Below are 13,808 nucleotides of genomic sequence, written 5' to 3' on the forward strand. Positions count from 1 at the left end.
CATCTACTGCTGAGAGTGTGACTTCATCTTGATTCAAGGAATTAAAGAAATCAAAGACTTTATTTGTCATATGCACAGCTATAGTGTAGTTTTGGTTATGAAAATCTTGAGTCTCAGGCTTTTTTTAACAACGCAACATACTTAAAAAAACATGAAAAAAACACAATAGAAAATATGGTTCAAGTAATTTGCAGGAATAGGAAAAATATAATTGAAATAAAACTGAATTAAAAATCCATATTGTGGAGTAGAATACATTCTGTTTATTGTAATAATATATACATGTGAACATATGAGGACTATAAACAGATACAAATGAAACATATTATGGGGGCTGATGGAACTAAACTGGCTTATTTATTCCCACCTAATGTCTCTTCTAATTTCCCTTGTATCTTTTATTTTACTCCATCCTCAATCTCTGCCTCTCTTTCTCTCTGTGTATGTTGCAGTTTTGCCTCTGATTGTATGAAACTGAAATCTGCCTCCTGTGTCCGTGTAGCTCTGCAGGGTCAGGTGTGGTTCTGGACTCTGCTGGGGAAAGCAGCCAAAGAGGAGGATCTCTCTCCACAGCTTCGATTTGTTTTTAAAACATTATTCCATATTGTAATTCCTGCATTGCTTCTGTCCTCAAATGAAGTATTTATGGATGCCTCTAATAGAGATGATTTTCTTGCTTCCCTTATTACTAAATTAGTGGTAAAGACCCTTAAAACAAGTTATGCTGCAGTACTATTTATAAAAATACAAACATCAGGTCTCGGGCGCTGTCGAAACCTTTTGTAATGCTGGTTAGGTGCCAAAAAGTCACAGAGGATGCGTCTGGAGATGCAACATAAAGATGGCCAAAAGATCCAGTACTTCAGACAACTGGGGTGTGTTTTTTTTGGTTCAAAAGGAAAGGTGCGGGAAAAGCCTACCTCAAATGATGTGGGTTTTTATCAGTGGCGATGCTGCAGTATCCTTGGGTTTGCAGGAGGAATAGAAAACACTTGTATCTGCTCTGATTCTATTTCTGTTTCAATTTCAGCTTTCAAGACATTTTATTAAAGGATGCACAATTTATATATTTTGCAAAAATGTAACATTTATTTGATTACGTATTATTATTATACTGAAATTAAAGCAGATAATAAAAAGGCAGACTGTTTCCATGAACTGAAAAAGTGTCACTGTCGCAGGTGGCATCATGCACATTTGTTCTTTGATCAGCCAATAAACAACACTTTAATTAAACATTTAGAATTCTTAACAGGATAACAGTTGGACATAATATTTTAAATTGCACATATCAAGATGAGGAGAGAGATTAGTTCATTTATCCTGGGGGAAATTGGGTTTTGTAACAGTTGGTGATTTTCAGGATGAAAAAGATTAAATGATAAATAAAAAAAATAGAATACAAATGTAAATAACCATAAAAAGTTAAAATAAAATAACCTATACAAAATACAATAGAATACAAATATTTACATAAACATAAAAAAAATGTGCACATTGTGTATTTTTATCCAACATAAATTGTTAGGTATTTATCTACTAGCAGAAGGTGGCGGTAATGCACCCAGTCTTTGGTTGCCACCAGAAATCCAAAATAATAAGAAGAAGAAAATCCAACATGGCGGCGCCCTGCAGCAGCATTTGACTTATGTCAGAATAACAGCTTACATCTTTAAAACTCTGCAAGAATTACTAATATGTTACCGGAAACGGCTCAGTGTTTGAAAGCGGTGGCTCCGCTGTTTTCTCAAACCGTTCTCCTGAAGGACTTGTCCCGGTTGTCCACACATGGAGGAGGTAGCCACCTTCAGGCCCGGAGACACCTCTCCATCAGTCACTGTCTGACAGCCAAGGCCCGGCCTGTGCGCACTCCCCGGGAGAGGGTGGACATCCCCGGGCTGGAGGCAGTCACCTACGGGGAAAAGATGCATTATGTGCCGGGACTGTCAAAGCCCGCCCTGCCACAGTGGGAGAGGAGCTACAAGGACCCGAGATATTACCGGTCCCCCCCGGCTCACGAGATGCCGCTGTTCAAAGACAAGCCGTGCTTTGTGTACAACCAGAGGACCAGCGCTCTGGAAGGTAGGCTATCATCATTACTCTATTACACATGAAGCACACTGTTGTGTGTACAAATAAGCAGAGGTGGGAGGAGTACTCTGATCTTGTACTTGAGTAAAAGTAGAAGTACCAGAGTGTAGGAATACTCTGTTAAAGTAAAAGTCCTGCATTCAAAGTGTTACTCAAGTCAAAGTCGAAATAGTTGTCAAGTAATACACATTAACAATGTCAGTGTTACCCAAATGCACAATAAGAAAAAAACAGTTGTAATTGCATTTTGATTACATCATGAAATGCTTTTAAATAGTTTTAATCATTCCTCAAAATGTCTCTTGAAATCCTCTTTTCTCTGTCTCAGGGGTGCGTCAGGCTCTGTGGTTGACCAAAACCAAATTGATCTCCAGTCTGCCGCCTCAGCTCCTCTCTCTGTCAGAGAGTCCTGCCAATCAGATTCCCGATCAGGATGAACGCGTGCAGAACGCCATCAAACACGCCCGCTTCTGGGACACCATGGAGGAGCGCCCCGGCAAAGAGAGATACAGGTACTGTGTCACAACCACGACAAACACTCAGCGCGCATGATATGGTCAAGTAGTACTTCAACAACTATACATTTTTTTAAACAACTTAATTTTTCAGTTTTTTTTATAACAAACACAATATGTCCAGCATTCATGACCAGCCCCCATCCCCGCCCAGGTGGTTTTCCCAAATGAACAAACAAACATATGACAGAAATATAAATATATAAATGACTGTAAAATAAAATATAATAAAGATATATAAACATAAATATAATTTATTTAGCATTGTAGATTATGCTATTCTTAATGCCAGCCTTCTAAACCACTAGTGTGACACGGTAGATTAACAACTATTTTTCCACGACTTAGTTGAATACTCGATTCTGATTGGTCAGTTCGGACATTCAGAGGTTATTAATACTCAATAACACGCCACTGCTAAGCTAAATAATGACCGTTGAGGAGGATCAAGGGAGAGTTGTTGCAGTTCCAGCTTTTGTTACACTGTGGAGCGGACTATTTTTTCTTAGCGGAAGCAATGCGATTATTTTCAAGTCAATAAAATCATTTCAATTAATATTGGGAGTCAAGTCCTTGGTTTAATTAGTATGCAGCCTTGTAATAAGCGGGATAATGTCCAGCAAGACGGAACATGTGGGGCTCCGTGGTCACCATGTCGGCTGTTCTTTTTTCAATAATGACCGCCTCACTAACACTAAGTTCATGTTTGATGTTTTTATACAGCAAATGATGGTTCTTGCCAGCTTATTTTGACAGTTATCAGGTTTAGACAGCTTTAGGCCCTGTGTCCACAGAGCATCATTCTCTGGCAAAAAGGCACTGAGCAGAGCATCCTCCCAACATTTCACAAAGAAAAAAAGAAGAAAAAAGTAAATAGTTTATTAAAATGTTTTTATTTTTGGTCATTTTCTTACAATGCATCTTCATTTATTGTGTTTTTATAGTAAGTCACACATATGCAAGTCTCAAGCAAGTCTCAAGTCTTAACCTTCAAGTCTCAAGCAAGTCCCAAGTCATTTCTGTGAGAGTCGAGTCAAGTCAAGTCATAGCTTAGGTCAAGCAAGTCACAAGTCAAGTCATAGAAATATAATAAGCTGGAAGACAACTGTCTTAAAACTTTAAGAGACTGCAGCCTAAGTTTTATGTAGCCCTCCTTTGCACAAAAGGGCTAACAAATAGAGGAAGGGGATATAAGGCTAAAGAATAATTATAAATACTCACTAGGACCAGCAGGATCAGAATTACTAGGAACGACTACAGGGCCTGGTGTACCAAACAATAATTACCAGACAGAGTACTCAACACAGCAGTTTATCTTGGGAACAGCAGCAAACCACTTCCTTTTATTTACAACCATTTTTTCAATATGTTGCAAAAGACAGTCCTTTTTTTTTAATGTGTTGCAAAAGACAGAAGACAAAGAAGTGCAAGAAGGAATGAACTTGAACAAATACAACTTCTATGTCCACTACTCCTTCAAAAAGGCCTCACTCTCTCATACTGTATGTTGTGAATGTGTGTGTGTGTGTGTGTGTGTGTGTGTGTGTGTGTGTGTGTGTGTGTGTGTGTGTGTGTGTGTGTGTGTGTGTGTGTGTGTGTGTGTGTGTGTGTGTGTGTGTGTGTGTGTGTGTGTGTGTGTGTGTGTGTGTGTGTGTGAGAAAGTGTGAAAGTGTGTGTGTGTGTGAGAGAGAAAGAGAGAGAGAGTGTGTGTGTGTGTGTGTGAGAGAGAAAGAGAGAGAGAGTGTGTGTGTGAGAGAGAAAGAGAGAGAGAGTGTGTGTGTGTGTGAGAGAGAGAGAGAGAGAGTGTGTGTGAGAGTCTGTGAGAGGGAGAGAGAGAGAGTGTGTGTGTGTGTGTGTGAGAGAGAGGGTGTTTGGAGGAGAGAGTCCTCTGTGTGTGCGCAACTGCGCATGTGTGATAGTGGAGTGTGTTTGCATGTTTCAGAGAAATCACAAGTGGAACACTGCTAGCTTTTTCTTAACAATGGTGAAAAGACATTTACAATGCATTGCATTTGCAGAAAATCAAATTTGACAGAACTCTGTCACTCAGCCGTCAACGATTGGGTCGCATTATAATCCCGCCATGACTGAAGACACGCTCAACAGGTGCACTTGATGCAGGGATTACCAAGACTCTTACCGCCACCTTGAACAAAGAGGGGAGGGTGTGCCTGTTCATGGCCCAAAACTGAAGGGCATTTTGTCCATCGCAAATATCCAAGTAGTGGTTCAGCTGAATATGGGGGCTTGAACCTGAATCCTTTTTCTGCCTCTTGCGGTACGCTGAAAACAGTCCGGATTGATGGTCTGGCTCCTCTGTTGTGGTTTGGTCCTCCTGCTCACATGGGGTTGGGGTGGTCTTAGAAGCCTCTTGGAGAATCAAATCTGATGAGTAAAGGCAAAAACAGGAAAGACACTATTGAATACTTAGTATTAGTAACAACCATGTAATGACAATCTGTATGAAGTGAATCGACACCACCCTCCAAAATCCTAGTTATAACATGGGTAAACTTTACATTTGATGTGCTATAAAAATGTTACATACCTTTAATCATCATTGACACAGCCTCCTTGTTGTTTTCAGGGACCAACACGTCATGGGTCAATCACATGGTGCCAAATAAAGGGTCCAGTAGAGCAGCCTTTAGGTATAGAGGGTCAGAAAAGGGCACTGACTGCATGTCACATGATTCTTGTACCATCCGGACATTCACAAAGACCCCCCTGAACCGTCTTTGGAGTGATGTTTGTAGGCTACAGATCAAACCCCCCATGTAGCACATATTCCCTTTTTCATTTTCCAGGTGGTGGTTAAGAGAAAGGATACAAGGTACCACAGCGCTTATGGTCACTTTTTTTCCCCCCTGCGTGAGGTCTGTGGCTTCCGCAAAAGGCTGAAGGATGTGCACCAGTTCTTTCATCTGATTCCACTCTCTTGCTGTGAATACCGTGTCCTTATGGCCCGAATCAGAAAGAAGTCTAGAAAGCTTAAGCTGATCACAGTTGAGCACTGTGCAACTTTAGTTGCCTAAAAGTGGAATTCCAGCGAGTGGCAATACAGGCAGGGATTCCACGCTGACCAAACTCACACTCAAACATTTCTTTGAATGAGCAGCTTGTATGGAGAATGTGGCTCAACCTGGAGGCTTTCTCAATGGCTGCACCAACAATTCTGATCTCTTTCAGGCCATCTCTCACGACCAGTTGCAGTGTATGTGCAAAACACTGCATTCTGCATTCACTCTTCGCCATGATAAAGAGGTCAACCCTCTCTTGATCTTCTGGTGACAGGTCATTCCACAGATCAGCATCGTCTAGGTCTTCTTCTTCCTCTTGACCTGGAAAGCAGGTGGGCCTTCTTCATGTTGGACCACATCCAACTTCCTTCTCAGCTTGAAATCTTCACACACCTGCTGAAACTCCTCACAAATCCTTTCACCAGTATGTGATCCTTTGAAGCGGCTGCATGCCAGTAAAGCCGACTTCAAGGAGAGGGAGTCATCAGCTGAAGTCATCAGCCAGTGTACTGTTACCCCAAAGAACCCCCTCATCTGTCTGTCGGACCATATATCTACAGTCACCGATACACTATCTGCATTTCCTAGGTCTGATTTTAGCTTCATCCGTCGCTCAGCCACTATCTCATCCAGCTTCGTGGTTATTGTCCTGCGGCTCACAGGGGCGTACCTGCTGTCCACTACAGTCAAAAAGTGCTGAAAGCTTGGTTGTTCAATTATGGATAGTGGCAGGTTGCAGTCAGATCCGACAGGATTGAGTTGCTGATGGCTCTCTGCTGTGGATGATTAAAGCTGTAGGTATTGCTTGAAGTTCTTGAAGTCATAAACTGCGATAGCATTGGCTGAGTGGTGTCAAATGTGTCCTTAGTAGTGATGTACTCTTCAAATCTAGACAGTGGGGAGAAGTGCAAAAAACTACTTTTAGCTCATGTTTTCATTGCATAATATTCCATTAATAAATACCATACGGAAATGAAATGGAGACACTTCTATGTATATACTACGATTTGCTCTTGAAAGTGGCCCATTTCTCATTTATGTCATACATCTCTCATATATCATATACTTATACATACATTTACAGTAATAGGGTTTGTGCATGTTGTTTGGCTGTTATACTTTATATATATGATTTAACCAAAAAAAAAGCAGCTTGCGCTAACAAACTAACAGCTACATTGATGTGGTAGACTTTGGACTAGTAACTAGCGCTAGCTAGACCTGATCTGCCAAGTGAATCAATCTGGCAATTTCAGATAGGCTACCGTATTTCAGTCAAATGTCTGTTATTTGATAGGCGGGATCAATGTGAAACTAAGTCAACATGATTAAAACTTAATGTGATGCAAACAGTAAGCTCTTGTCACGTTTGACTGATGGAGATGGGATGTTAGCTGCCAGCTAACGTTAGATTAAAAATAATGTGAAATTAGCTAGAGACATTACTTACTTTTCTTTGTGTAGTCGGAAATGGCGGATGAAATTTGACGTGGTGCTGGATGTGTCCGATATTTTTGCACTGCACACCTTGCACACGGCGAATCGTTTCTTTTGTTGAGTTGAATAGTCTTTAAATCCAATTTTTATGATTGAACATGATATGAACACTGGCTGCAGTAGCAGCAGAACTGGTAGCACCTTCCATCTTCCAAACCCCGACCGCTCTACTGTAGATGGCGGGCGCATCACCTAGTAGAGATTACTGGTTGCCAGGTTCGCCCACATGCAACAGGAAACATCCAATCGAAAATATTTTTCATTATTATTATTCACCAATTAACCAAGATAGCAATGACTTGTCGAGTCATTGCATGCAAGTCAAGTCAAGTCAAGTCTTTTTCTCACTGTTGATCAAGCAAGTCACAAGTCCTCAATCTGGCGACTTAAGTCTGACTCGAGTCAAGTCACTAAACTCGAGTCCCCCATCTCTGTCATATACACTCAGACACATTTACTTTAAGTGTAAACCTACTTGGCAATAAACCTGTTTCTGTTTCTGACTCTGAAGTCATATACCCTGAGTTAACCTCTGTAAGTGAACCATTGTGATAGCCTTTGCTAATGATGATGGCTTTGGAGTTTAATTCTGTGGTACAATTTTTTAAGCTTGGGTACTTTTACAATTCTTGTTTTTTGGAAATAATCACTCTCTCTGTGTTTGTGTTCTCCTAGCAACACTATGATGGTCAACCTGCTCCACCTGTGTGCGACTCTACAGAGCAACCACCCAGCCATTGGACGCAGGATCCTCGCTGAGAAATGCTCACTGGCAACTACATGGAAAAGAGGTAATTCACCCTCTACTTAAAGGTCCCCTATTATGCAAGTCCACTTTTTGCTCTCTTTTATACATAAATATGTGTCCCCGGTGTGTAAGGAGACTCACAAAGTGTCAGAAAATACAACCCTCTCTCTTTTCCTCCTTACCCACATCTCTAAAAACGGGGGTAGAAACGAGCTGATCCAGATTTGCTTCGGTTATGAAGTCATATCTGAAATGTGGGCTGGCTTTACATTGAACTCCTGACAACGTCCCCCCTAGGTGACACCTCCCAACATATCGTCCCCTATATACAGTCAGCGAGCTGAATCCCCTCCGCAGCAGCTCTGTGTGTCTGTGTGTTCAGCAGGATGTCTGCAGGAGGGACTAAGAGTTGTTGTTTATATAATACATATAATGTCTCTGTTCTAGTGGTAAACACTGAGAAGTGTTTCAGAAATAATGCTGGATGTGGTTTGGAACATAATATGGCCGTTTAATCACAGCAGCGTTTAGCTGAGTTTCTCCCGGTAGAAAACTCTCTTCAGAGGAGAGATCATGACGCTCCAAAGGGGCGTGGCCAGCAGCAGCTCCAAAGGGGCGTGGCCAGCAGCAGCTCCAAAGGGGCGTGGCCAGCAGCAGCTAGTTCATTTAAAGCTACAGTCACAGAATCAGCACTTCAGGAACAGGGCTGAGATAGAGGGGGATGAGGCATGTTACAATGGGGGATCTGTTTGGTATTTTGAGCAAAACACTTCACAGACATGTTTTGCATAGATATTGCCCTACAATATATTGTTCAAATATAGCATAATAGGAGACCTTTATAGGAACTGTGTGGAAGTTTTGATCACCACCAGTGGAATGGAAGAATCCTTTTAAAGTGGCTCTCTGTGACATATCCTTGTCATGCTGGTAGGCATGCAATTTAACAAAACACATTGCTTAGGATTTATGAAATTCCTGTGATCAAACATTGGAAGCAATGCACCAACTCAGGCACAGAAGAGAAAAAGTGCTCTAAAGTATATAAAGAATGCACGATTTAAAACATTTGATATGGGATGGAAGATCTTTTGTAGGATAATGGACCTATTAGTTAGTTGGTTCAGAGGATGACTGAATTCATTGGGGTTCATTCTCTGGGACCATGAATATATGTACAAACTACTATAGCAAACCATCCAATAGCAGTTGTAATATATCCTCCTTTAACCAAACAGAGTCAGAATTTCTTTATTAGTCCTGCAGCAGGGGAATGAACAAGTGGCATAGCAGGTATACAACAAAAAAGGCATGCAATTATAAAGAGTAAGCAAAGTTAATAAATGTAGAGAAATAAAAGCGCACATTAATAATAGAAGAAAATGAAGACAGATAAGTACACAACTATGGCTAATATTAAGTAGCAGAAAGTGACTTGATTAACATATTAAGGTTTTGAGACATGATAAACATGTTAGGACGTTTATAAAAATGTATATTTTTGCATTAAAAGTGATTATTGCAGAGTGCAATTGCAAAAAAGGGGCAATAAAATGGGTTACCAACACAAAAGACGGACAAATTTTGCAATCCTGGAGACTAAATAAATATAAAAATGCATCAAAGCCCTTAGAGAGTGCAGTCAAATGCTCTATCTCTTCATGTTATAATTTAAATAAATAATCATTTGTGTATTCCCCTGCAATTTCAGATACATTACTACATTTCAAAGCCTCTTATTGGCCTGCGCTTGACACTTTCAGCAAGTTGAATAATTGGCCCAATAGTTTTTCCCAATTAAAACAAACAATCTGAACCAAAAGAATACCCAGCATGCCCGGAAGTAACTCATCTGTACTTACTGAATGCATTCTAAAAGCTTTTATTTTCATTCCATGTTTATCAACCAGGAGAGGACCTGTTCCAGATAAGAGGTCAGAACGGTTTGTTGCACACCTGCATGGAGCCTCTCCCAGAGGTTTCTGGGAAACAGGAAGTCAGCGACACCGCAGATCATGTCCTGGAAACATTCTATCCTGTCTCCCCCACCATCAACCTGCAGAAGGTGAACGTGTACAAGGAGGAGATGAACTGCTCAGGTGAGAAAACACCTGGCCCGATCATGTTACAGAACATCAGTGAGAATGAGTGTGAGCATTCGGGCTCACACCTGGGTTCCCAATGATGGAAGGACCACTGGTACTTTGAGACAAATATATTTATTTCCGAACAGCCCGTTAGCAACGTCCTTGCTGGCTAGTCGCTCTCGTCTCGCGTGGGCGGTGGAGACCGTTCTGCCTCAGGACCCAGTCTACTGCAACAGAGCAGAACCAGGTTACGACCATGACTTTAATCAGTGCCTGATTACCTGATCCCAATCAGCTGTCTGGCCTCCGGCTGAGTCACTCCTACCACTCCAGCAGCCGGCGCCCTAACCACACCCCTAACCACAATGAGTATAGCACAAGGAGTGAGACCTTATAAAATGTTGTTCTGTTATCCTATCAGGTTTCAGGGATGAATACCCATACCCCCATGCCCACACACTTTACTTCCTGGAGGGAGCTGATGCTATGTGTAAGCTACGTCCAGATCAGTTCAGAGCCAAGATGTTGATGTTTACCTTTGGAACTGCTCTGGTCCGTGCTCAAAAACTGTATGGGGTAAGGATATCCACTTTACACTTTTACTATCGTACCATAGGGTGGTGCAGAGTATTTTGGTAGGACAACCCTGGAGTAAGCATCGTAGGAGCTACCCCGACAAAAAGCAATACGATTTTTCTGTTGGATTTTGGAACATTGCAGAAAATAAGACACGTTGGTAACACACAAATGGATATTTACAGGTTTTTTTCAGCAGGATAATCTACACATATTAACACCACTTTATGATTTTTGAAAGATAAATGCAATCACAAGAAGTAAAAAGCTAACATTAGGCTGTGAACAAACTGCTAGTCATGGCTGTGCATCACCACCGCTAAGCTAAAGGTGGCGAATGTTTCGCCTGATGGCGTTTACTAGAGTCAGAATCAGAATCCAGTTTATTGCCAGGTTATTTTACTCATACAAGGAATTTGATCTGGTTTCTGGTGATGCGAACATCAACAATCAAAGAAAAAAAAGTTAGTCTCATTTAGTCACACTTACTTAGCAACCGCCGTTTTTATGACCCACAGAATCTTCGGACATTCATCAGTGGGGTATTTACTGATTTATTGTTTGTTGTAAAAGAAAACTTGAACATCTCTTCAGCTTCTGTTAACCACAGACCTTATTTGAAGCCTCTAACCAAACTATATTTGAAAAAAAACGTTGACTTCAAGGGAACCGGAAGTGCAAACAAAACATGCTAACTCGTTTCCAGGTTTTAAAAAAGTCCCTGCTGTGAGACGAGCTTGATTTATGATTTAGGGATAATTTCTCCGCCAATCAAATACATACCAGCAGATATGTGTAAATGGTCTTAATCTATATATAGAACAGTCCAATGTTTAACCAGATGCTGATCCATGTTCTCTAGCTCCATAATAATCATTCTCTCTTTCCCTGTGTGTGTGTGTGTGTGTGTGTGTGTGTGTGTGTGTGTGTCAGCCCCAGCGTGTATTAGATCACCCTGTAACCGTACAGGCTGTGGGGACCAACGGTAGAATCTTCCAGTTTATGGTTTTCCAGCTCAACACCACAGATCTCTCAGGAGATGACGGCATCAAGAACCAGGTGCTTCATTTAAAAAAATCTGTATCATCGTGCTGTTCTATCCCAGCCAGTGGAGTCTATATTTGAAGTTATTCAGGGTAGTTACTCAGAGACCATGGCTTTGGTAGGTCTGGATATTTGCACCTCCCTGCAGTACTCTATAATATGCTGTAAATACACATGCAAAGAGTTTCCAGTAGGGCTGCAGAATTTGAAAAAAAAATACCTAATTGAAACTGTGATATTGTAATTCAGATATGATCTGCAATATTAGAGGAAATTACCATTGTTTAAACAATTAAAATACAATGGAATGATCATGTTGGGATTTTTATTAAGATTGATTGTAGGCTGAGACTTCTCTGCAGCTCTACAATACTTCATTCAGATATTTTCACATGTTAAGCATTTGCCAAATATTACGTACTTACTGCGATTTGTATATTGCAATAGTGCAATATATGTTATAAAAAGCACCTTTTCTTATCAGAATTCCCCATCAATGTGGAAAAAGGAATATTAGATGTTAATCATGAGTTTTCTGCTTTTTCTTTGCCATCTGCTGGCTATTTTAATGCTGTTTGCTACATGCAGGTGTGGCTGGAGGAAGATGTCGAGCTCTATGATTTTGCAAAAGTCAGACCGTTCATCAAAAGGAAGCAAGTGAAGGTAAGGTCATAATATATCTCTGTCGATAACTGGGCCCAAAGCCTAGAGTAACTTACAGCAAGTCAGAAACTTTACCATTATTTAAATCAGTGTGGTCCAATGAGAGTCTGCATCCTGACACAAAGAGAAGATGAATCAGATACTAGTAGATAATTGAGGGTAATTTATTACTATATTCTATGATGATATTCCAAACCTCTCGTCTCCATAAATACAGAATGTGATGTAACTGTGATAGGATAACACAATAATTGACAGGAAAGAGAAGACTTGATTCTGATTGATTGCATTGTGTCTCCCTGCAGGTACCAGCTGGTCTGGCAGGATACAAGCCTGAAACCTTCAGCAAGTTCCTGTCCCTGTACCTGCACGGGGCAGTGTAGGACTACAGGCAGTCCCTGTTGGTGTGTGTTTGTTGGACGAACTCTTAGCAGTGAGTCATATGTCAAGTGTGTGTGTTTCTATGTTTTACCAAACAAATCCTCCTTTCTCTTTCAAACAGTCAATAATCTGGTTCACAACATTTTACCATGTTTTTTTTTCTCTCACTGACTCCATCCCTCTGTGAGAACTCACTCAATAAAAAGCTCTGAATATGTTCTTCAGTGAGTTTTTATTCCTGCTCCCCTCCTCTGTCAGACATTTTCCGCTCCCAAGCTCGGAGAGGGAAGTGATGTTTTAAATTCTCTGAACCGGACGCCATGTGTGATGTGATCACAAGATAAAGATAAATGAAGGCAAATTGTGTGCAAAGTATTACAATTAGTAATTAAGATTCCCACAGACAGAATACATATTTAGTGATAGAATGTAAATATTTTTTTTTGCACCAAGGCTACAATAATGACCTTTAACGAGGAGGTCAAATATACAGGGTCTTCTCGTGGTCAGATGAATGTTGGGGTCTTAGGGCAACCATTTGCTATTGGGTCCCTTATCACTTAAGCTTTAATTTTACATTTGAGAAGTGACAAAAACACAAATGACCAACACCCACTGACACACCGACTCTGGGGTCTCGTGAGGCTCTGTGGCAGCTGCACACTACCGCCTTGGGTCCCCTGGGTGCAGTGCTGTAATGTATTGAAGTACATTTACTGTACTTAAGTAATATTTTTGGGTACTTGTACTTAAGATCAATATTTCCATTATATGCAACTTTATACTTCTACTCCTCTACATTTTTTAGTTTTCTACTACATTTATTTAACAAAATTATTTACTAGTTTCTTTACATATCCAGCTCATAAGCTATTGAGATAAAGGCTCACCTGAAGGACAAATAGAGGGCCTTTCGATCAGGCAACAGAGAGGAGCTGAAGGTGGTACAGAGGGAACTGAAGTGGAAGATCAGACAGGGGAAAAACCACTACAGGAAGAGGATGGAGGAACAGCAGCAGCAGAGGAACTTCAGCGGAGTCTGGAGAGGCCTAAAAACCATCTCTGGCTACAAAAGGCCAGACTCCCAGGTCCAGGGGGACCATCAGTGGGCAAACGACCTGAACATTTTCTTCAATAGATTTGATCAGTCAGGCGCCCCTACCCCAACACATTCCCCCCTGCTGCA

At 41.0% G+C, this 13,808-nt stretch overlaps 1 protein-coding gene across 1 annotated transcript; it reads left to right on the forward strand.

Moving 5' to 3' along the window:
- Nucleotides 1–1,588: 1,588 nt before the first annotated feature.
- Nucleotides 1,589–12,842, forward strand: mrpl37 (mitochondrial ribosomal protein L37). The gene is made up of 8 exons (XM_063884996.1): nucleotides 1,589–2,082; nucleotides 2,420–2,603; nucleotides 7,799–7,914; nucleotides 9,782–9,970; nucleotides 10,380–10,534; nucleotides 11,468–11,593; nucleotides 12,167–12,241; nucleotides 12,547–12,842. Exons 1-8 carry the CDS (start codon nucleotides 1,698–1,700, stop codon nucleotides 12,622–12,624), a joined length of 1,308 nt encoding a protein of 435 aa, XP_063741066.1. The 5' UTR covers nucleotides 1,589–1,697; the 3' UTR covers nucleotides 12,625–12,842.
- The last annotated feature ends 966 nt before the right edge of the window (nucleotides 12,843–13,808 follow it).

The sequence above is a fragment of the Eleginops maclovinus genome, chromosome 6 (genome assembly GCF_036324505.1).
Source record: "Eleginops maclovinus isolate JMC-PN-2008 ecotype Puerto Natales chromosome 6, JC_Emac_rtc_rv5, whole genome shotgun sequence".
Taxonomy (NCBI): Eukaryota; Metazoa; Chordata; class Actinopteri; order Perciformes; family Eleginopidae; genus Eleginops; species Eleginops maclovinus.